Source organism: Neoarius graeffei, chromosome 3 (genome assembly GCF_027579695.1).
Source record: "Neoarius graeffei isolate fNeoGra1 chromosome 3, fNeoGra1.pri, whole genome shotgun sequence".
NCBI classification, from domain to species: Eukaryota; Metazoa; Chordata; class Actinopteri; order Siluriformes; family Ariidae; genus Neoarius; species Neoarius graeffei.
The window spans coordinates 8,178,077-8,203,518 of record NC_083571.1 but is presented as its reverse complement, the minus strand read 5'-3'; the positions used below and the strand labels follow the sequence as shown (position 1 = coordinate 8,203,518).

The 25,442-nt window shown below is 43.5% G+C and overlaps 1 protein-coding gene across 2 annotated transcripts in view; it reads right to left on the bottom strand.

Moving 5' to 3' along the window:
* Positions 1 to 25,442, bottom strand: part of akap12b (A kinase (PRKA) anchor protein 12b) — a 189,799-nt gene that overhangs the window by 44,857 nt on the left and 119,500 nt on the right. Inside the window, exons 1-2 of one of the 2 annotated variants that reach the window (XM_060916347.1) lie at positions 22,527 to 22,615; positions 18,106 to 18,370 (exon numbers count right to left, since the gene is read on the bottom strand). In XM_060916347.1, the coding sequence (XP_060772330.1) occupies positions 18,106 to 18,109 (4 nt within the window). In that variant the 5' untranslated portion in view covers positions 18,110 to 18,370; positions 22,527 to 22,615. Of the gene's footprint in view, positions 1 to 18,105; positions 18,371 to 22,526; positions 22,630 to 25,442 lie in introns of those variants that run through there. The other variant, XM_060916345.1, reaches the window with a different exon arrangement.

Genomic DNA, 25,442 nt, shown 5'->3' with positions numbered 1-25,442 from the left:
TATACGGGCGTATAAATAAAGTTATACGGATTCTTTAAAAAAACTTCAATATTTATTTAGAGCTATAATCAATTCCCACGATGATAAAAGAGCGCATAACATTTACAAACGTACTGTACACCACAGACAGCCAGTAAAGAGTCTTATGAAATCGCGCGTTATCTTGTGGTAGCGAGACTTCGTTCCACTTTTGATCATGCGCACACCGCATTGCGAGAATCCCGCCAACCGGGAAGTCATAGACATATAAACATAGACGCCGCCTTCTGCGTAGAATCATACGTCATCCTCGCCGCCATATTGGATGTGGCAAAGTGGAGATTCTTCAGCCGTCTCTGGTATAGCGTCTAGACAGTAGCCGAGAATAAAGATGCCTCATTCATGTGCTGCATTTAACTGTACCAACAGGTTTACCGTCCAAACAAGATCACATAGGATTACCTTTCACAGGTGAGACTGGAAAAATACTTTTCATTATATTTGGTCATTATAACGTAATTTTACGAACAGATTTTCCTGACTTTGTGGTTAATATGAAGTCTCGCACATAATAGCCGCTCGGTGAAACCGGTCTCCAAACAACGAAGTATTTCCTTCGTAACTACGCTGATAACACTTTGTGTTTTTGTCAAACATTGGAGCTTTGTATTCATTCTGAAGGTTTATTGTTATTAATATTGAATAAAAAGTAACTGGGATATATCATTGTTAATTATCATTCAAATTTTAGGTAAATTATTTTAATTTGCATCTTATACGGATTTTATAAGGGAAATACGGATTTTGGAGGTTGGTTATACAGGTTTGATTGACCAAAGGTTGACATCTATGGCATTTACTTCAATAAATGGCGCTAATGAGCTACACTGAACATTATACCTTATACCCAAGAGAGAACCCTTCGTGGTTTGGGAGTTTTATCGGTCCGACAGGCTCGTTCGGCTGCTGAGTGTTTCGGTACATTGCAAGGCAAAGGCCGAAGAATACTTCTTCGTTTTCCAGGCTTTGGAATATCGCTAGTTTCAGACAATGAACAGTGCTGATTGTTATACTCTTCTATAACCGAAGGCCGTTCCGCAGACCATGGAAATACTGCTGGGTCACAGTTTAAGTCTGTCTTTTTCCCACCAGAGAAATGTAAGCTACAAACACTTGTCCATTTCGATTCAGTTCGAAGGTTTTCATTGCGGATTAAACTTATCCATTTCTTTCTTCTCTTCTCCTCGACTGGCAGCTGATAAAAGCTCAAATTCGGTGCTTGTTTTGTTGTGGAGACCCAGTCAGGCACACAGCGATTCATTTTAGGCGGCATGGTTAAAACCAGTTAGATAGACCAATGCAGTGTTTAACAAAGGCGAACATAAACAATACGGTGGCGCTGACCCCGAGTATCACCTATAATGCATTGCGGTAAACAAGCGATGATGTAGTTATGGGTTAGGGTCATTGGTGGCTCTAAATTGACCGTAGATGTGAATGTGAGTGTGAATGGTTGTTTGTCTCTATGTGCCAGCCCTGCGATGACCTGGCGACTTGTCCAGGGTGTACCCCGCCTCTCGACCATAGTCAGCTGGGATAGACTCTAGCTTGCCTGCGACCCTGCACAGGATAAGCGGTTATGGATGATGGATGGATAATTTTCCAAAGCCCTTTTTACACACATATTCTGTAATAGAGACTTTGCACTGTCTGTCACGTGACCCCCATAGCAATGGTAACTACATGCCTTCTCTCCTCCAATATCAGGATTCTTTTGGCCCTGAACAGCGTAAAAATTCTGAAAAAAAAATTAATCAGTAATATCGATCCCTACAATATCCACGAATAATTGTTTTTCGGACTTAATGGAAATGTGGCTTGATGTGGAATTCCCTGACATTGTGACCTACTCACTGTTGTCTATGAGTCTTTACATGAAAGATCAAATCAAAGCCTACCAAAGCCTTGAAGCTTACCAGTTTTTTTGGGCAAGATGTATCTTCGTAGGTAAAGCAACAGAAATTGTGAAGGTTCGAACCAGAAAGGTTGGTATTTCTGAGGGATTACTTTGTTTATTTCCACTGGTAATCGACAACGAGTCACTAAGCTTAAGCTTATGTTATAATTTCTACCGAGATTAACCACTCGCAACAGCTAAATTAAATATTGGATAGATGTTAAAAATGACAGAAGTGTGTTAACAGCCCACTGCAGCTGTATGGCTGGCTGGGGTTGAGTCTGCTCGCATGTCGGAGCATTACTGTTCACAGTTGAAGCAGGAATTCGAATGATGAAAATGAAAACATGTACGTCTGTTTCTTGTAAGTGGCTTATACCTACAGAAAAGCATATTAAGTTCTGAAATTATTTTTTGGGGGGAATTCTTACCTTCGTGGAAATGAAGTGAGCACACCATAAAGTTTTTGACCTCCCCATTCGACACCGAGTCCCGCCGAATTTTTGCGAGCCATTTTTCCTTTCTATGTTTAGAAATCTGTCTTGTTTTTTTCCCAGATGATGAATTATTTTTGGTAAGTTTAAAAAATCTGATGTCTTTGTTTCATTCAGAATGATTTGCACATCCAAAAACACAGCAAAACCTTCCCAAACCAATCAACAACAACTAACTCGTCTGAATGAAGCACTACAAGCGTGCCTCCTGTCATACCAGCGTAATTACCGTAGCTATGGGGATCAGGTGACGGTGACATAAAGAAGTGCCTCAATATTCCAGCTTCAGTGATTTACAGTGAACTAAATAAAGCTGTCAGGAAGTCGCACCAACCAGAGTGTGATTTTACATTGCAAGGTGGTGTTTTGCACCCAGAGGTGTGATGTGTCACAACGGAGTGTTGCCGTCTAGGGTGATGTATCCATGCTTTTCAGGGAAAAAAAAATAGTCTGTCAGAAAACTGTGCTTGCGAACAGAGAGAGATAGAGAGAGGAAGAGAAGAGTGGAGAGACTCCTGCAAGCAACACGTTTATGGATCAGAATTACGTTGGAGGAGAAAGTGAAGAGACGTCGGAAGCGATTTGAGGTAGAAAGGAGTGCAGACTTTAGACTCTATTTTAGATGGAGACGTTTGAATTTGCACTGGTCTCGGAAAAGAAGAACGCCAAAAGAACATCAGTGTCAAAAACGTCACACCCCTGTCCCGCCATACTGGCTGTCCCTTTCGCACAGACATTGATTTACTACCTATTGTTCTGGCTCAGAGGTGGAACAATACAGACTCCTTGTTCCACATTCGGATGGTTTATACAGAAAGCAAGATGGAATAAAGGAGTAAGATTCCCTCCTTGAACACCTTGAATTCATCAGGGTTGTGGGGGAAGCTGGAGCCAATGTTTTGGGCGAGAGGCAGGGTTCACCCTGGGCAAGTCACCAAACTATCGCAGGGCACACACAGAGATGACCAACCATTCACACTCACATTCACACCTATGGGGGACTGAGAGCAGACAGTTGGTTAAATCCACATGTCTTTGAACTGTTGGAGGAAACCAGAGCAGCCTGGGCAGCAGTTGGGGTTAGATGCCTTGTTCAAGGGCACTTCAGCCATTCCTGCTGGTCCAGGGAATCGACCTGGCAGCCTTTTAGTCCCAAAGCTGCTTCTCTAACCATTAGGCCATGGCTTCTCCATACAGTCAGTCATGAAGTTTGAACCCAGAACCCTTTTGCTGCAAGGTGACAGAGCTAATCACTGCACCACCATGAACAGAATTAAGGGAATACCTTCTCCAAGATGTTTACACTGTGACAGACCTCACCTGATTAGCATTATCTTCATTCTCATTTCGCTATTCTCACCAAAAAACACTTCACTCTTTTTACTACCTTCATATCTTCTCAATCCCTGTACACCTCTGACTATTCATTATCCTCTGGACAAAAAATGAAATTATCCAAGACCAAATTAACATGAACACTCCTTTATTATGTGCAAATGCTTCACTCTACCCCCAGTTGTATCTACAAGGTCGCCGATTCGATTCCCTGGACCAGCAGGAATGGCTGAAGTGCCCTTGAGCAAGGCACCTAACCCCCAACTGCTCCTCAGGCTGCTCTGGGTATGTTGTATATCATGTCTGCTCAATGTCTGTAAAGTATTCCGCCGCCATCCCTCTTCGTTACTAACCTACAAGCCGAGTTTGTCATGTGACCCGGTCCTGCTCTAGGTTGGGGTAGTCCCTGCATTCTTAACCTGTTCTCCATGGTCAGAAAGGAGTTTGTAGCAGATTAGAAGTTTCCAGATGTGAAACCGGGACAGGGAATTGTAGGGAGCCAATATTTAAAAGAGTCCAGGGAATGAATGGACAGGGAAGGTACTTCCATGTCAAATGTTTCAAAATGTTTGTAATTTTAAGCAGTTCAGCAATTCTGGAAAGAACTCTTTCTTTGTATAGGGTGTACAGTACAACGAATAGTTTTCTTCATATATCCCAACTTGGAAGGAAGCTGGGGTCAGAGTGCAGGGGACAAACAATGATACGGTGCCTCTAGAGGGCTTCAAGGGTTAAGAGCCTTACTTGAGGGCCCTACAAGAGAAGCTTGGTGAATTCTGAATCTCTTACTTCTGCGCCAAGGCAACAGAAATAAATATATGCTAATCAGTCTAGCAGAGGAATAACAGTCAAGTGTGCACTATGCTCTTAGTAATACACTGCGACCCTGCTATAACAAACTCCTTGGGGGACGTCCAAATAGTTCGTTATACTGAAAAGGACTCATTTGTCACAGCAAACACTCATTATATACGACATTTTAGGCACATTCTCCATCTCATGAATTTCTCTTCCTGAGTCACTATCACAGTTCACTGACTGAGTTAAAGGATCACGAACAGAGGCGATGATTTCTTTGTCTGTTACGGAAATGACACACCGGTGTATCGTATCGTTGTCAATGTCCACACACTGACTTGCTCTGTTTTCTAAATCTTCACTGTTCAGGTCATTTATGTGTTGCAAATCACCAATTATGTCATTTACGTCACACTGCGGGGCTGGGTGGGGTTGGACAGGGGATACAAAAACACCGCCAGTGTGCTTTAACTAGATGTTAAGTTTAGCGGTATCAGCAGTCAGTCATTTTATCCTTTTACTGATCCTTTGATCGCTGTTCTCGGTAATTGTTAGTGACTGACACCTGAGTGAGACTCGTTAAACCTTTGTTTTATGGCGTTAACACGTATTGTTAACTTGACTGCGGACTTGATTACTTGTTTGTCTCTGGTGGGAAGAGGAGTGCAGGGCTCAGTGTGTCATGTAAGCAGGAGAATGACGGATGTAACTGCAGGAAGAGTGTTTATTTACAAACAGGCAGGCAAACAGTTAAAAAATGTAAGAGAAAGGCAGGGTCATGAAACGGGCAATGGTCACACGAGGCACAAACAGAATGGCGGAGGTAAAGACGAAATGCAGAGTCTAAATACACAAAGCAAAGTCAAAACCAGAAAGGTAATACATAGATACAAAGGCTTGGTAATGTGAGACACTTGGTACAGCATGTATATAAACATACAGACTTGGTGAAGTAGAGTGTTTATAAGCATGTGCTGTGATTGCACTCTAATCCGGAACAGGTGCATTGTACTGCAATTAGTCCTAATGGCGTTGCGCAGTGCCAACTTGCGTGAATGTGACACAGTGATGTTTTTTTTTTGAAGACTCACTGTCACTAAAGATGGGGACTTTAACTTAGTTCATTATATGCGAAAGTTCATTATAGCGGGGTTGCAATGTAGGTACAAAAAATATACCCTGGTGATGAAGTCCTCCTTGGTCCTACATAAGTCCTTGGTTTCTAGCCCTGTTTAACGAGATGTTTTATGTTGCCATGGAGATGCCACAGCTAATCATTATGTGATCTGACACATCCACAAATCTTGGCAAACTTTCAAATGTCTGATCCGTAGCTCAGAGCCTTAACCGCTGAGCGGGAACTATCGATGTGGCAAAGTTGACAAGATTCAAACCTACACATCCATTTATGAATTATTTTAGATATTAAACCCCATACAGCCTACAATCATGATTAGCTTTTTACTGCAATCTATCAGATTTGTGGAGAAATTACTCTAAGTGCAAAACAAAATTTTCTGTCTTTGTTTTCTTAGCATCGACAGTTACATACAATTCGCCATATCACCATATTTTGCCACTGGGGTTGCACAAGCCAGTGAATACTTAGTGCTGGTCCCAAGCCTGGATAGACTGGGGAGAGTTGCGTCAGGAAGGGCATCTGGTCTAAAACCTACACTACCGTTCAAAAGTTTGAGGTCACTTTGAAATGTCCTTATTTTTGAAAGAAAAGCACTGTTCTTTTCAATGAAGATCACTTTAAACTAATCAGAAATCCACTCTATACATTGCTAATGTGGTAAATGACTATTCTAGCTGCAAATGTGTGGTTTTTGGTGCAATATCTCCATAGGTGTATAGAGGCCCATTTCCAGCAACTCTCACTCCAGTGTTCTAATGGTACAATGTGTTTGCTCATTGCCTCAGAAGGCTAATGGATGATTAGAAAACCCTTGTACAATCATGTTAGCACAGCTGAAAACAGTTGAGCTCTTTAGAGAAGCTATAAAACTGACCTTCCTTTGAGCAGATTGAGTTTCTGGAGCATCACATTTGTGGGGTCGATTAAATGCTCAAAATGGCCAGAAAAATGTCTTGACTAGATTTTCTATTCATTTTACAACTTATGGTGGGAAATAAAAGTGTGACTTTTCATGGAAAACACAAAATTGTCTGGGCGACCCCAAACTTTTGAACGGTAGTGTACGTCAAATCAAATATGTGGATCCGGATGATCCGCTGTGGCGACCCCTTACGGGAACAGGCAAAAGAAGAAGAAAAATAAGTAGATGTAAAGTATGAACAAAATACAACTTAACAGTAACTAAAACTAGCATCGTCAAAGAAAGGGAGGTTTACATTTACAGAAAGATGTCACTGCAAATAATTATGTGCTTTGACACGCCCATACAGTTTTCTTCAGAAGGAAAGTTTGAGGCCTGTTATTTACTATGATCTTAAATAATAAGTGTTATTCTGCAGGCACAGTGGGATAAACTGCATAGTACAGCATATTTTAGATAAAACGTCACCTTATTATGACTTCGACTGCTTTGTGCAAATTTAATACCTGCCCTCCAGATGTATTTCATTTGCGCGCGCACACACACACACACACACACACATTTGTCTCACTATCCTTGTGAGGACCTTCCACTGATGTAATTATTATTGCAGTTATTTAATGCTGTGCCTGGAAAAGGAAACTTTTTGGCTCTTTATTTATTTATTTTCAATTTTTGCTTAAGGTGGCACGGTGGTGTAGTGGTTAGCGCTGTCGCCTCACAGCAAGAAGGTCCTGGGTTCGAGCCCCGTGGCCGGCAAGGGCCTTTCTGTGCGGAGTTTGCATGTTCTCCCCGTGTCCGCGTGGGTTTCCTCCGGGTGCTCCGGTTTCCCCCACAGTCCAAAGACATGCAGGTTAGGTTAACTGGTGACTCTAAATTGACCGTAGGTGTGAATGTGAGTGTGAATGGTTGTCTGTGTCTATGTGTCAGCCCTGTGATGACCTGGCGACTTGTCCAGGGTGTACCCCGCCTTTCACCCGTAGTCAGCTGGGATAGGCTCCAGCTTGCCTGCGACCCTGTAGAAGGATAAAGCGGCTTGAGATAATGAGATGAGATGAGATGAGAATTTTTGCTTAACAAAACAAACACAACAGCATTTTCCTTGTAGGGACCATCTGAATGTCCCCACAAGGTCGAAATTATCAGATTCTACTATCCTTGTGGGGATATTTGGTCCTTAGTACAACCCCGATTCCAAAAAAGTTGGGACAAAGTACAAATTGTAAATAAAAACGGGATGCAATGATGTGGAAGTTTCAAAATTCCATATTTTATTCAGAATAGAACATAGATGACATATCAAATGTTTAAACTGAGAAAATGTATCATTTAAAGAAAAAAATTAGGTGATTTTAAATTTCATGACAACGACACATTTCAAAAAAGTTGGGACAAGGCCATGTTTACCCCTGTGAGACATCCCCTTTTCTCTTTACAACAGTCTGTAAACGTCTGGGGACTGAGGAGACAAGTTGCTCAAGTTTAGGGATAGGAATGTTAACCCATTCTTATCTAATGTAGGATTCTAGTTGCTCAACTGTCTTAGGTCTTTTTTGTCGTATCTTCCGTTTTATGATGCGCCAAATGTTTTCTATGGGTGAAAGATCTGGACTGCAGGCTGGCCAGTTCAGTACCCGGACCCTTCTTCTACGCAGCCATGATGCTGTAATTGATGCAGTATGTGGTTTGGCATTGTCATGTTGGAAAATGCAAGGTCTTCCCTGAAAGAGACGTCGTCTGGATGGGAGCATATGTTGCTCTAGAACCTGGATATACCTTTCAGCATTGATGCTGTCTTTCCAGATGTGTAAGCTGCCCATGCCACACGCATTAATGCAACCCCATACCATCAGAGATGCAGGCTTCTGAACTGAGCGCTGATAACAACTTGGGTCATCCTTCTCCTCTTTAGTCCAAATGACACGGCATCCCTGATTTCCATAAAGAACTTCAAATTTGGATTCGTCTGACCACAGAACAGTTTTCCACTTTGCCACAGTCCATTTTAAATGAGCCTTGGCCCAGAGAAGATGTCTGCGCTTCTGGATCATGTTTAGATACGGCTTCTTCTTTGAACTATAGAGTTTTAGCTGGCAACGGCGGATGGCACAGTGAATTGTGTTCACAGATAATGTTCTCTGGAAATATTCCTGAGCCCATTTTGTGATTTCCAATACAGAAGCATGCCTGTATGTGATGCAGTGCCGTCTAAGGGCCTGAAGATCACAGGCACCCAGTATGGTTTTCCGGCCTTGACCCTTATGCACAGAGATTCTTCCAGATTCTCTGAATCTTTTGATGATATTATGCACTGTAGTTGATGATATGTTCAAACTCTTTGCAATTTTACACTTTCGAACTCCTTTCTGATATTGCTCCACTATTTGTCGGTGCAGAATTAGGGGGATTGGTGATCCTCTTCCCATCTTTACTTCTGAGAGCCGCTGCCACTCCAAGATGCTCTTTTTATACCCAGTCATGTTAATGACCTATTGCCAATTGACCTAATGAGTTGCAATTTGGTCCTCCAGCTGTTCCTTTTTTGTACCTTTAACTTTTCCAGCCTCTTATTGCCCCTGTCCCAGCTTTTTTGAGATGTGTTGCTGTCATGAAATTTCAAATGAGCCAATATTTGGCATGAAATTTCAAAATGTCTCATTTTCGACATTTGATATGTTGTCTATGTTCTATTGTGAATACAATATCAGTTTTTGAGATTTGTAAATTATTGCATTCCATTTTTATTTACAATTTGTACTTTGTCCCAACTTTTTTGGAATCGGGGTTGTAGTATATAAACACACACACACACGCACACACACACACTCATTTGTCTCACTATCCTTGTGAGGACCTTCCACTGACATAATTATTATTGCAGCTATTTAATGCTGTGCCTGCACCTCAACCTTACCCTAACTTCAGTAATGAAAAGGAAACATTTTGGCTCTTTTATTTTTGTTCAATTTTTGTTAAAAACAAACAAACAAACAAACAAACAAACAAACAAAACAAACACACCCACACAACAGCAATTTCTTTATGGGGACCATCTGAATGTCCCCACAAGGTCAAAATTTTCAGATTCTACTATCCTTGTGGGGACATTTGGTCCTCAGTAGTATACACACACACACACACACACACACACACACGTTTGTCTCACTATCCTTGTGAGGACCGTCCACTGACATAATTATTATTGCAGTTAATTAATGCTGTGCCTGCACCTCAACCTAACCCTAACCTTAACTTCAGTAATGAAAAATAAACTTTTTGGCTCTTTTAATTTTTTTTCAACTTTTGTTTAAAAAACAACTACACCACAACAGCCATTTCCTTGTGGGAACCATCTGAATGTCCCCACAAGGTCAAAATTGTCAGATTTTGCTATCCTTGTGGGGACATTCGGTCCTCAGTAGTATCTAAAAACACATACACAGAGTCCACATTTCTGAAGTGATTTTCAAGTTTAGTAAATCACATTGCTGGTGCAAAATGTATTGATTTGCATAGACTCCGCACAGTATTTTGTCAACAGACATATTATCCTGCTCATGTGAAAGATGCAAACCTCCATGTCCCTGTTAGTATTACATTAATGGCATTTAGCAGACACTCTTATCCAGAGCGACGTACAACACACGCAGAGCAGCCTGGGGAGCAGTTGGGGGTTAGGTGCGTTGCTCAAGGGCACTTCAGCCACTCTTGCTGGTCCAGCGAATTAAACCGGTGACCTTTTGGTCCCAAAGCTACTTCTCTAACCATTAGGCCATGGCTTCCCCATGTAAATTCGCTTGTGCATTTGTTTCTAAGTGCTAACAGGTTTTCATCTCTCTTTTTACACATTGCAAAGCTTTAGGAAATCAGAGCTGAAATTCCTGTCGTGCTTAACTTTCAGAAAAATATCTATATTTCACGAATCGATCCTTGTTAAGCGCTTTTCAAGTGACAGGCCTGCAACATCACAAAGAAGTTTTAAACATTTTAAACAGCGCTGACAGCAAAACCATGATTAACAAAGTGGATTTTGCAGCTGGGGATTTTACAATAAGGGTTCTGGCGAGGCGAACAGAGCTGATCGGTGCAACTGGGACACGCACGGCTGAAGCCAGACTGCTTTCCGAAAGGCTGATGAAATACTTTTGACAAACATGCACTTCGGTCTTGCAGAACCTGATCATTCACATGTGTGTAAACATGCACACGCGCGCGCACACACACAAAACAAAGTTGGATAATTGGATGCATGCGCAAAAATAATTTCTTGACATCCAAACCACAGGATAATTCGAATATATTGTCATCTTTCTAATCACCCACCCACACACACACACGGTTTTCCGACTAGCCTCTGTATGAGATAATAGTTGATCTCATTCTCTGGATCATTTCAGACATCCCCTCCTCAACAGCTGGGAGGAACCTAGGAAGTTTTTTTCATTCTTTCTGTGTGTGTGTGTGTGTGTGTGTGTGTGTGTGTGTGTGTGTGTGATGCATGTAATCTGTATGCAATCATACATGTTTGTGTGTTCTACAGTTAGCTCGACATCGACACCACGTGAAGCTGCATTCCGATTGCACGGCTGGCTTTTCGTCCTAGTGATCAGTTACAGTGCACAAACTCGTCTCATCACAACAGCTCGATTTTTTTGGCAGAAGAAGAGAAATTGCACAATGCCGTACATTTTTTGGCAAAGCCCTCCACTAAACTAAAGCTGCAGAATATCAAGCGCCCCTCCCAGCCCGGAGATTGTGTCTTGGTGTGAGTGTATGTGTGCGAGGGAGAGATTTGGACGGAGACTGCGGTGACCCAGTGCTTCTACTCCATACTTGTGGGAGGAGATGGCCAGACAAAGACAACACACCCACGCCCTTGAATGCAGACACAAACACATACATAACTGACGCAAAGACACAGCAGGGAGAACCTGATTTATTCCTTCATTAAATTAAAATTACATTCTTTGTCGCAGTTGCTTTGCTTTGCTTTGCACGCAGAGTTGTGTGGCGCGAACGTTAACAAGTTAGAATGCTACAAAAATGGAGATTCATTAATTAATTTTTATTTTACATAAGGGCAACATCCTGTCATATCTATAAGGACAAAACAAGAAGATGTGACATCTTTATCATCTTTGATTCAGGTTTTCTTCTCTTGATTTTTGTTCTCGTTAATTTGCACGAGCAGCGCTGGCGAAAATTGTTACTCTCACTCAGGATCTTTCTACTTTATTATTCTTATTATTATCCTAACGTTTTTTAGGATGCTATTTCTCCCACAGCTTTCAACCACTCATCACCAAATTTCATATGAAGAATACCTCTGGGCTGAATTAAGTTGATCTGACTTTTGGTGCTGATCTGGATCACTGAACCAGAATGATCCATGAAAAACAGGCTTTTTTCCCCTCACTAAGCGTCATTCTCTATCTCTTACCGTTTCGGATCTACAGGGTACGGTGACCAGATGTCCCGGTTTGTAAGAGCTAGCGCAAATCATTGTGACTTTAGTCACAGTCTTTATCTAGTTATTATTCTCCTAATGTTTTTAGGACGCTATGTCTCCCTCAGTTTTCAACCAATCATCACCAAATTTCACATGAAGAATACCTCTGGCCTGAATTACATTGCTATGACTTTTGGTATTGATCTGGATCACCAAACCAGAATGATCCATGAAAAACAGGCTTTTTTCCTCACAAAGCGTCATTCTCTATCTCTTACCATTCCAGATCTATAGAGTCCGGTGACTAGACGTCCTGGTTTATAAGAGCTAGCGCAAATCATTGTGACTTTAGTCACAGTATCTATCTAGTCTCAAATTACTGACACTAAAAAGTGTCACATACCAAACGAAGGAAAAACCCATCCATCCACCCACCCACCCACACACACACCATCTGATTCGATCAGTTAAAGTTTTTCACATGTCCAGAAATCTGTGCATTTTTATGGAGTGAATCCAAATCCAAAATAAAATCCAATTTTACGTGTAGAAACTGGATTTGAGCTTAAAATATTATGTTATTATTATTCTATCCACATTCACTGGATATGAGCAATTGTGAGCTCTGATTGGCTACAAGGCTATCAGCTGATATACCGTGAGCATACATGTCAACCTATACGGAATGTCCGTATTTTATACGGACTTGATTCAATAAACGTAGTATACGGGCGTACAAATAAAGTTATACGGATTCTTTAAAAAAACTTCAATATTTATTTAGAGCTATAATCAATTCCCACGATGATAAAAGAGCGCATAACATTTACAAACGTACTGTACACCACAGAAAGCACTGACAGCCAGTAAAGAGTCTTATGAAATTGCGGGTTATCTTGTGGTAGCGAGACTTCGTTCCACTTTTGATCATGAGCACACCGCATTGCGAGAATCCCGCCAACCGGGAAGTAACATTTTGTTTGAAATGCGTATTTCCACCTGAGCGACTTTCACTAGCGACTGAAAAGATTCTGAATGGGCACTCCGGCAAGATCAACACAGACACTTGCTGTGACATGCAGCCTCGTGAGGTATTGGTGCAGACTTCTAAAAAAAAAGCTGTCATGGAGTACAATTCAGAACATTAGAGTGACACTTTGTGTTTTTGTCAAACATTGGAGCTTTGTATTCATTCTGAAGGTTTATTGTTATTAATATTGAATAAAAAAGTAACTTGGATATATCATTGTTAATTATCATTCAAATTTTAGGTAAATTATTTTAATTTGCATCTTATACGAATTTTATAAGGGAAATACGGATTTTGGAGGTTGGTTATACAGGTTTGATTGACCAAAGGTTGACATGTATGCGTGAGTAGAGAAAAACAAAATGGTGGAGCGTGTTGCTGAACCAACCGAGGACGAAATAAAAACTCTACTTGAAAACAAAACCCTCCAAAAATACAAAAAAAAGCAACAAAATATGGAATAAAAGTATTTGATGGTAAGAGCATATCTTTTTTTTTTCAAGAATTATTATTATTATAGCAGCATTTTTCACAAATTGCTACTGCCATTTCGCAGGTTTGTTTACTCGAATTTGCAAAAAAATTTAAATAAAAATGCTCCGTTTCTCAAAATCCAGTGAATGTGAATAAAATAAAACAGTTATTCTACTCAATCTCATCGTACATGGCTTATAATCAACTCGGTGCTACGCGCCTCGTCGGCTATCAGCTCATGTACGACTCGATTTCGTGGAATAACTGTTAATTATGGAACAAATAAAATACATCGTGTCAGGCAATGACAGGAAACTAATCAACAATAGGACCTGGATGTTGTAATGAAACAGAAACAGTTCCAGCTACCACCCTGATGGTGATTATTTTCCAATAACAGCATGTCCTGAAATGTTTATTCCTTTTATACCCCAGCGATTTGGTATTGATTACAATTTTTTCTTGATTTATAAATAAAAAAGTCCGTTCTTGTTATCATTTATGTTGCAGCAGCTTTGTTAATGAGATAAACAAAAACGCTGCCGTGTAACTCTTTATGAACGAGCTGTTGCTATAGAAACGATAACGTGTTAAACCGAGCGTGTTAGTATAAACCTGTGATTTGCATCTGCATTTCTGCCTGACTAATCAGCGAACAGCGCTGTGATATAAAACACGTCTTCAGCGCGACTCTTTCCTCTTCTCAACCTCGTCCGAAACAAGCACGTCCAGCTTAAATAAAAAGAAAGACATTTTCGCTGAAATTTAAAGCCATGGGAAACGCTTCCTAATGACCGTGGTTTGTTTTCATACTCTGGTTTTGATTTGAGCGGTTGCGTGTGAAGTGTGTGCGTGTTTACATGTCCATCCTGTGTGTCCATGCATACGTGCATGTCTGAGTGTGTGATTTGAGGGGCCTCCTCTGAGAAACACGTCTTCCTTGTCGTGTTTCCTTCCTTCACTTTGTCTCCATTTGGACAGGGAAAGAAAGGAAAGAAAGCCGGGCCATTTGATTTCTAGCTTTCTTCAAATATTTAGATGTGAATTTGCATCTTTGAAAAGGTTCAAAGGGCATGGATATCACAATTCAGGTGATGTTGATGACTAAAACAAGGACGATTATGATTTCAAGTAAAAAAAAAAAAAGCTTAAGCAAAACACAAGGGTGTGTGTGAATGTGTGTGGGTGGAAAGGAGACGGTTGGGGGGGTTGTAGTAGATACTGTTCTTCTGTAGTGTTATCAGAAGGCATTCCTTCTCCAGCTTCTTCAGACCCTTTGGCTTTATCTGGCTCCGAGCCCTAAACCCCCTCTCACATACGTCTCAGTCAGCTGCCACTTTTGCCCTGCCCCACACTTCATCTCTCCATCTACCCCAGAGTCCCTCAGCAGGGTGAGCCATTCCCCCAACCTCGTCGCTCAGGCTTCAAAACGCTGCCGTTATAGGAGCATACCAGACATTCTATACATCCAACTTGTGCAGCACTGACATCTCCGGATAACGGCTTTGGCCTACAGTCTTACACTCTAAACTTTCTGACCTTTGAGATCTCGGTCTCTCAAGGTTCTGTAAAAGCAAACAGATGTTGGTGAAGTTTTAAAAAATAGTGATGGAGCCTGCAACTTGACACAAGCAGTATGGCCTTGGGCTTGTTTGTGTGTATTTGTGTCAGAGAGTGATGACTTTTCAAGGGTTAAATCAAATCCTTTTGCAGCAAACATATTGGTTATGTTTACATTTCATTCGCCAGATGTGCTTATCCAAAGCCGAGGACTCAAACCCACAATGTTGGAAATGCGTGGGAATCGAACCCATGATCTTGGGATTACAAGCATGTGGAAAACAAGCCAGCTGTGGTAGGTTTGGAAAGACAGAACCCATTACGTTAGGTTTGGAAGAATATAGGGATCAATCCCAAATTTGTTTGAATCAATGTCTGTAATGTTTTATGATGTTGGGAACTGAACCCATGATGTTTGGACTGGCATTATGTAGGGATTTACTGTAGATGAGTGGAGGAGTTGAACAAATGGTGCTGGAATTGGAAGAGTGAGGGATTTAAAACCAACTGGGGTGGCATGGTGGTGTAGTGGTTAGCACTGTTGCCTCACAATAAGAAGGTTCTGGGTTCGAGCCTAGCAGCCAAAGGGGATCTTTCTGTGTGGAGTTTGCATGTTCTGCGTGGGTTTCCTCCGGGTGCTCAGGTTTCCTACACAGTCCAAAGACATGCTGTTAGGTTAACGTGAGGCAGTTAAGGACGGAGGTTGGGCTGAAGTGCCCTTGAGCAAAGTACCTAACCCCCAACTGCTCCCCAGGTACTGTAGCATAGCTGCCCACTGCTCTGGGTATGTGTGTGTTCACTGCTTCAGATGGGTTAAATGCAGAGGTTAAATTTCACTGTGTGCTTAAGGTGGGGTTTACATTAGACCGTATTAGCGGATCATCAGATTAACGTTTTTAAAACGATTCGCGTGCACACAGCAATGCCAATACACGATTCGCATGCACACAGCAACGCCAATACACGATTCGCGTGCACACAGCAACGCCAATACACGGATACGCTAATCACATGACTAATTAGACGGCACGTAAGTTGAAATGTGTCAGTGCGGCTCAGCGCTTCCTCCTCAGCGGCTGCGCTCCAAATCACTCCGCCCTGAACAGCGAGTGCCCTCTGGAGGGTGCGCACTCCGGCCCTGCGCAGCTCACAGAGCGCGCGAGTGAAGCGCACGAACAGTGATTCGGGACTGAGCCGCTGTGTGTGTGATCCCAGCGCATATCGGGCATGCGCAAGTCACTCACCACTTGCAAGTGGAAGGATGGCAAGCCTAAAGACAATCATAACTACACAATGGGCAGTATTTGCATCTTACCATGAACAACATTAAGAATGACAAAGCAAAGCATTATATTCATACTTTTATACTCTTTAATGAAAAACAAAAAGGTGATACAAGGCGGAAACATTAGCAGGAAGTGAAGTCCGCGCCGTTTTTCAGCAGTCGCATCACATGACCAACGTGGCATGAACAACGCCAGCGAATCAGGAAGGTGGATGTCACAGTGACGTCGTCCAATGACGACGTCAGCTAGAGCTCAGCACTGCGTTTCCTCGTATCTCAATGTTTACACAGCACCGGATCAGATACGAACTGGGTTGAATACGTGGGCCCTGGCGGATTCAAGTTGTTCCGCCTGTGGAGTCGTTTCCCGGCGTTTTAATGTGAACGGACAGTGCATCCGCAACGAAAATGAGACGGATACGGTCTAATGTAAACACCACCTAAGTCTATGCTTGAGTGTATGTGTGACAAATAAAGGCTTCTCGGCTTGGCTTCCATGATGATAGGACTGGAAGAATGTGGGAATCGAAACCATAGGCACAATGTTTTGAGTGGAAGTGTGTAGGAGTCAAACACATTATACTGGAATTAGGAGAATGTGGGCACCAAACCCATGATGCTGTGTGGGAACTAAGAACTAAGTTATGACGTTGAGATGTAGTAATCTAAATGAAAGCTACATTTATGAAAAAGTATGAATTTTTTTTTTATCAGCATCAGAAATGAACACACTGGGATTGAAACCATGTGAAAATCAACCCCACAATACTAGGCCTGGAGGTGTGTGGGGATAAAAATCATGATATTGGCATTGGAAAAGTGTGGAAATAGAACTCATGATGTTGGGATTAAAAGAGTGTAGGGAATTCATGTATGATGTTAGCATTATAAGAGTGTGGGAATTGAACCCATGATATTGGGCTTGGAAGAGTGCTGGAAATTAAGTCATGTTGGGATTTGAATTGTGTGGGAATCAGGCCAATTTGGATCACTGAAGCCTGTGGGAGGAATTAAAAACCCATGATAATGGGATCGGAAGCATGTGGCAATCAAAAATCCAAGATGTTAGGATAAGGACGGTGTGAGAATAAAACCCTGATGTTGGTATGAAAAGGGTGTGGGGAGTGAAAACCCTGATGTTGGTATTGGGAGGGTGTGGGGTTTGAAACCATGATGTTGGGATTGGAAGGGTGTGGGGATTGAAACCATGATGTTGGGATGGGAAGGATGTGGGGATTGAAACTATGATGTTGGACTCGGAAGAGCATGGGGATTAAAACCAATGATTTCTGGATTGGAGTTGTATAGAAACTAAAGTCATGAGATTGAGATTGGAGGCTTGTAGGACTCTAAAAGAAAAACACAGTCCTGGAAAAGTAGGAATTTTCATCAGCATGGGAACTGAACCAATGATGTTTTGACTGGAAGAATATTGAAATCAAACCCATAGTGGTTCCAAAACCGTGTGGAGGATCAAACTCATGATGTTGGGATTAGAAGAAGTGATGACACGGGAATTGGAAACATGTGGAAATTGAAATGAACACGAAATTTCTGGAAAGGTATGAATTTTCATCAGCATGAGAACCGAACCCATGATGTTTGGATTGGAATCATGTGGGAATCAAACCCATTACAGCGGGCTCATGTTATTGGGGTAGGAAGCATGTAGAAAACAAACCCATGATGTTGGCATTGGAAGAGTGTCGGAATCAAACCAGTGATGCTGGAATTTGAAGAATGTGGAAATCAAACCCATGATGTTGGTAGCGGAGTTTTGTGGAAACCCATCGAGCAAGATTGGAAGTATATGGAATTTAACCCATGATGGTTAAACAGAGACTTGAGGAGGAGTGCAGGAATCAAACCCATGATGCTGGGATTGGCTTCCCATCAGAACTAAATCCATAACATTGTGATCTGAAGCTTTGGAATCATGATCCTCACTAAAGGAAAGAAGAGAAAGGACACGTAAGGTTATTAAAGGCACGTCAACATTCTGAATATGATAAAATTGTAAACATTAACGGACAACGCACGTCCTTCTGGTCCCCCACCGTGCCGTCTGTTTGATGTGGTGTCTATACCGATACCGTGGTACTCGATTCCACCAGCTCACGGCTCGTTATGGTGTTATAAAAGCGCAGTGGTTCTTCTATAGGCACAGTGCCTATCACTGCATTTAAAGTCATCTCAAGTTTCTCCACACATGGTGAGATAAGTTCATTTAAAACGTGCACGGGGCTCTCTGAAGCTCCAGCGGGTCATGGCTCACTAAATATTTTTGAAAGGAAGCGGCTCAGTGGTCTGTCGAAGTTTAAAGGCGGTGAAAGAACAAATAAACTGCACACACACACACCACGGAGAGCTCTGGAGATCCGTAAAAAGACCTACTGCTGGCTTTCAGACAGGTTGACGCGAGGAGAAGATGAGAAAGAAAATGTAAAAGGGAATATGTTTTTCTCCCATGTTACTACCAGCTTGAGTACAAAACAGACTCCAGGAAGAAGTTAGCTAAACACAGGTTTTTAAAATGCTGGATGAGGGGGCGGGGGATTCCACAAAGTCAAGTCAAAGTCCTTCTCATGCCAGAATCTGGTCTTCCCAGGCAGTCTCCTGTCCCAGGACTAACCAGCTCTTTGAGGCATATGAGTGCGGCGCCCATCTCCGTTTCGATAGCCCCTCGCCTATACAGCTAGGGTTACAGTGGGGGGCGTGTCCTCTGGTAACCGCAAGAGTTTGACTCCCCACTCACATCTGTATTGCAGCGTGCCTTGCCAAACAGTAGTAGGTACCATTTTTATGATGGTCTTTGGTATGACCTGACCACGAGTAGAACTCCCAATCTCCCAATCAAGAGGCGGACACGCCAACCACTAGGCCAACTCATAGTCAGTAATCCACAAACCTCACGTTAACCAATTAGTTAGCATGATCAGTCAACAAGCTCCACCCTCAAAACCATTTCTCAAACTTTCACCTAAAAACTCAAATGCACCAAAAGTTGACAAATTTGCAAAAAAAAAAATTCCGGAAAGATTCCTGCGATGAAATTATGCCAATGCTAGGTACAACCTAACCATTACTTTATTAATTTGACAACTCCGAATAACGAGTTTGTGTGATCAAACAGCCTACATCCTGCGCACACATTCCAATGACGCGACATCAGTTTAGCCTCGGTCACAATCGGCCGTAGGAGCAAAAAACGCAAGAAACGCATGGAGGGCGCGCGTGAAACACACAGAGGGCGCGCGTGTGACGTGCTGATTTTCGAGCCGTAGACTGGCCACAGAGGTTCTTTGTCATGTCAAACAAACTCTACGGGCGCTTACGTTTTTTTCAGGTTGCAAGACAAACTTACGGCCAACGTGCGTCTTTCTCCACGAACAAAAAAAACGCAGCGATTTGGGAAACACCAAAAATCTCATCTCATTATCTCTAGCCGCTTTATCCTGTTCTACAGGGTCGCAGGCAAGCTGGAGCCTATCCCAGCTGACTGTGGGCGAAAGGCGGGGTACACCCTGGACAAGTCACCAGGTCATCACAGGGCTGACACATAGACACAGACAACCATTCACACTCACATTCACACCTACGGTCAATTTAGAGTCATCAGTTAACCTAACCTGCATGTCTTTGGACTGTGGGGGAAACCGGAGCACCCGGATGAAACCCACGCGGACACGGGCAGAACATGCAAACTCCGCACAGAAAGGCCCTCGCCGGCCACGGGGCTCGAACCCGGACCTTCTTGCTGTGAGGCGACAGCGCTAACCACTACACCACCGTGCCGCCCCACGCCAAAAATCGCACGGCCAAAAAATCGTACGTCCGGTTGTGACCTAGGCTTTTAGTACCTCAAGGTGTCATGAGCAACTGTTGGTGCATGATATCAAAAAAATAAAAAAACAAAACAATAGGATGCGCTGGATCAAGTGCTATTTTATAACGATAACTGCCACCTTTTCATTCATCCATCATTATATGAGTCTTTTATTTTTCATTTTTTAATGTTTATATTTAAAGGGAAAAAAAAACTATTTCCTTCTCCAGTCCATATTTTCTATCCCTGATTTCTCTCAGGTTTAAAGGCGAGAACTTGTGTTCTAGATGCTAGTGAAAAACCTTGTCTCAGAATGCCTTCTCTTCAAGAAAATAGCCTCAATGAGGCTGTAGCTCATATCAGCCACTGCTGTTGTGTGTGACTTTGAAATCCGATCAATCCTGTACGAGGAGTAGCGATTTTTGTGAAATGACCCCTGTGTAGCTGCAGCCATGGCAGGTGGCGCCACCTGGTGAACAACTCTTGTTGGAATATGTCTTTAGAGTCTTCTGGGTGAGTTTCAGTGAAAAGTTTACGAAGAGTAGCGTTTAATGTGACAAGTCACACAAAAATTTCAGACACCCGTTAAATGTTAAATATAACAGGTGGCGCCACCATCTTGACAACTTTTATGCACACCCACCTGGGGAACATTTTATGTGAGTTTGATCAAAATCTGATCAATCCTGTAGGAGAAGTAGCGATTTTTTTGAAATTGCATGTGACCCCTCTATAGCCTCATCCATGGCAGGTGGCACCACCTGGTGAGCAATTCTTTTTGGAATATGTCTTTAGAGTCTTCTGGATGAGTTTCGCGGCACGGTGGTGTAGTGGTTAGCACTGTCACCTCACAGCAAGAAGGTTCCGGGTTCGAGCCCAGTGGCCGGCGAGGGCCTTTCTGTGTGGAGTTTGCATGCTCTCCCCGTGTCCGCGCAGGTTTCCTCCGGGTGCTCCGGTTTCCCCCACAGTCCAAAGACATGCAGGTTAGGTTAACTGGTGACTCTAAATTGACCGTAGGTGTGAGTGTGAATGGGTGTCTATGTGTCAGCCCTGTGATGACCTGGCGACTTGTCCAGGGTGTACCCCGCCTTTCGCCCGTAGTCAGCTGGGATAGGCTCCAGCTTGCCTGCGACCCTGTAGAACAGGATAAAGCGGCTAGAGATAATGAGATGAGATGAGATGAGGTTAGGCAAATTGGTGACTCTAAATGTGAGTGTGAATGGTTGTCCGTGTCTATGTGTCAGCCCTGCGATGACCTGGTGACTTGTCCAGGATGTACCCCGCCTCTTGCCCATAGTCAGCTGGGATAGGCTCCAGCTCTGTAGAACAGGATAAGTGGCTACAGATACTGGATGGATGGATGAGTTTCAGTGAAAACATCCCAGCAGTTTACGAAGAGTAGTGTTTAATGTGACGAGTCACCCAAAAATTTCAGATGCCCATAAAATCGTAAATATGACAGGTGGTGCCACTGTCTTGACAACTTTTATGCACGCCCACCTGAGGAACATTGTATGTACTGTAAGTTTGATCGAAATCCAATCAATCCTGTAGGAGGAGTAGAGGTTTTTGTAAATTGTGGATGGATGACACGCGATCGCATAAGCTCATTTGGCCTGGCCTATGTCTGGATGAGCTAAAAATCATGGCCATTTCGGAGATGTGGCCTACATATGGGTGGTTTTAATAATCTGAATGTGGAGAGCAGAAAATAGACTTAAGCAGCTGCATAACCCGATTCTGAATACAACGAACTTTTGCTGTGTAAGTACGGACAAACCTTTTGGACTTCACTGAATCACAGTATGTGTGTATAAGCGTTGCTACACAACTTTTTGTGGAAAAAGCTACACTACTATTACTAATAATAATAAATATATTCACACCACAAAGCAAATCATACCCTGAAATAACATCACTGTCTTGTGGTTTGCGTTACTTTTGCTACTTTGCATAATTGTTTTGGCTCCTGTAATGTGAAACAGGAACTCATCTAGGAACTCTGTAGTTCTTGGAGGAAATAGCTTACTCTATCTATCTCTTTCTCTCCTAAACACACACACATGTATCATGAAAAGAGTTGACTCTCAGTAGGTGTCCTTTTTGGAATAGAGGGGTGTCAAGGGGTTAGGGGTTAGGTAAGGAGATAAAGATCATCCCTCAAACCACAAACATGACAACTGGGTGGTCCGTTTGTGACAGAGTCAGACTACACAACCAAGTGCACCCACCACTACTACCACCACCCACACACACACACACACACAGAGACTTACCCTCGGCCAGAGTATCATCCTCATCTTGTCCGGTCAAGTCTGTCTGCTCGTCTGTCTTTCCGTTCAGGCTGGAGATTGAGATCTGCCCATTCTTCTGCAGCTGCTACAGAGGAAACAAGACAAACAAGACAAACTAAGACACACAAACATGTACACAAACCTTTTAAACACTACAACACTGTTCCATGAGCCATTTTTACCTCCGTCAAGGAAGTTATGTTTTCAGTACGGTTTGTTTCTCTGTCTCTGTTTAAGCAAGGTTGCGTAAAACCTACTGACCTGATTTCCACAAAACTTGGTAGAACGCTGTAGCATGGGCCAGAGAAGAACCTAATTAATTCTGGAGCAGATTCAAGACATGGGAAAACTCTGGGAGTTTAGTTTCCCTTTTGCTAACGTTACGAGATACAGCACTTGGCCTTGGTGCAGGTCTTGGCCTGAGTTTCCCAAAATGATCGCAGCACAAAGGTCAATGTTAAATGGGCGAGCGAGCAGCACAATGAATGCTTTCTCTCCTAGTTAAGATGCTCTTAGCGTTAAGAGGCTTTTGGGAAACCCACCGCTGAGCCCTCAGAGTGCCCTTCTAGTCAGTTCAATGATTCAATGTATGGTCAGATGATGAACTGTGTGCTGGGAAAATACCGGGAAGGGCGGCACGGTGGTGTGGTAGTTAGCACTGTCGCCTCACAGCAAGAAGGTTCTGGGTTTGAGTCCAGTGGCTGATGGGGTCTTTCTGTGCGGAGTTTGCATGTTCTCCCCGTGTCTGTGTGGGTTTCCTCCGGGTGTCCCAGTTGCCCCCACAGTCCAAAGACATGCAGGTTAGGCTAATTGGTGGCTCCAAATCGAGCGTAGGTGTGAATGAGAGTGTAAATGGTTGTTTGTCTCTACGTGTCGGCCCTGCAATGACCTGGCGACTTGTCCAGGGTGTACCCCGCCTCTCGCCCGTAGTCAGCTGGGATAGGCTGCACAGGATAAGCGGTTATGGATAAGGGATGGAAAATACCAGGAAATAGTACACACAGGATAGAGTTGAGAAAACACATAGTACAGGTGAACACACTAAAGGGGTTTTTCCACTACCAACGCGGCTGAGTTGGGCTGAGCCGTGCGGTGCTGAGTTGGGCTGAGTCGAGCTGAGTGGGGCTGTTGGAGTTGCATTTCAACTACAACCGCGCTGAACCGTGCTGGCTGGAAGTGGGTGGACACATTGGGTGGAGTTAGTGAAAGTGGGTGGACGTCACGTGATGTCGTTAGGCGGCGCAAACAGTGACATCAGTGACCTTTTAAGCGGTAGTCTCACGACCCGGATAGTAAACAATAAACATGGAGGACATGGAGTCATTAGTGTTGCGTCTGTGTCTCCACGATGGACCACTGGCTGGCCTTTCCTCGCTTGGGTTGGTCTTCCATCTTCTAGTTTTCTGATCTTCTTCTTCTTCTTCGTCGTAATTCTTCTTCTTCCGGGTTTACGGTGTTTACAGATCCCAGCGTGCTCGCGGGGCGTGTGTGGGCATGTGAGGACACTCCTCCTCACCAATCAGTGCACAGGGGAGTGTCTCCTCACGCCCCTAGCCCCACTCGGCTCGGTTGGGCTCACTTCAGCCCCACTCCAAAACCGTGCGAGTTTTGGGTGCTGAGTAAAGGCCAATTTATGCTGACAACGCAGTCCTCGCAGACGGCGTCGCAGATAGCATCCGCGTAGCCCGCCCACCTTCGCAGACGCTCTGCGCGCACCTCCCAAAAATTGTGACCACCGCAGAAGCCTCGCAGACAGCGTCGCAGACAAGAGGGCTCTGATTGGTCCACTCTACATCCGCTGTACACGCACTTCCGCTTCCCTACTTTCCCGGTTTGTTTTGTTTTCACGACCGCCATTTTTAAAAACACGAGCGAAGATGGAGCAGCACGAAGAGTGGTTGATCGAGGAAGTGAGGAAGTACGTACATCTATACGACTCCAGTTCTAGTCATTATAAGTAACCGGAGGATAAACACTCCACTAACCACACCCACCAACTACTCCTAGCGATTTCGCGACTTCGCGCCCCCTTGCGTTGTGGCGGTGAATAACATCGCACACGCCTATTACTCCCCGCTCAACGATAAATTACAACTGTCTGCGAAAAACTATCTGTAAAAGCCTTGTCGCAAGAGCATGCAGAGGCCCTAAGGCTGAAGTGAGCTGAGTCGTGCTGCTCTGAGGTAGTCGAAACGCGAGCCGTGTTGGGCTGAAGTGAGCTGAAAAAGGGTAGTGGAAAAGGGCCATAAGGTAACAAACCACTGGGGGTGGAGACAGGATTAACACAGAAATCTCATCTCATCTCATTATCTCTAGCCGCTTTATCCTTCTACAGGGTCGCAGGCAAGCTGGAGCCTATCCCAGCTGACTACGGGTGAAAGGCGGGGTACACCCTGGACAAGTCGCCAGGTCATCACAAGGCTGACACATAGACACAGACAACCATTCACACTCACACCTATACTCAATTTAGAGTCACCAGTTAACCTAACCTGCATGTCTTTGGACTGTGGGGGAAACCGGAGCACCCGGAGGAAACCCACGCGGACACGGGGAGAACATGCAAACTCCACATAGAAAGGCCCTCGCCGGCCCCGGGGCTCGAACCCAGGACCTTCTTGCTGTGAGGCGACAGCGCTAACCACTACACCACCGTGCCGCCCTAACACAGAAATATTTGTGACAAATAAGATATATAAGTACGATGATAAACATGTTTTGCACTTGGCTCTCAGGGAAGAAAGTTCGAGCCACCAGGGGTTTGAAGTTCCTGATTCACTGCAGAGGGGAAAAATGTTCAGAGTGGACATTTTGTGTTTTAAAATGACCAGCTGTACCTGTCGAGGGTGTTGTCTTGCATGTCAGTGACATGAGGTAATGTCTGGTGGTCTGTTCTTT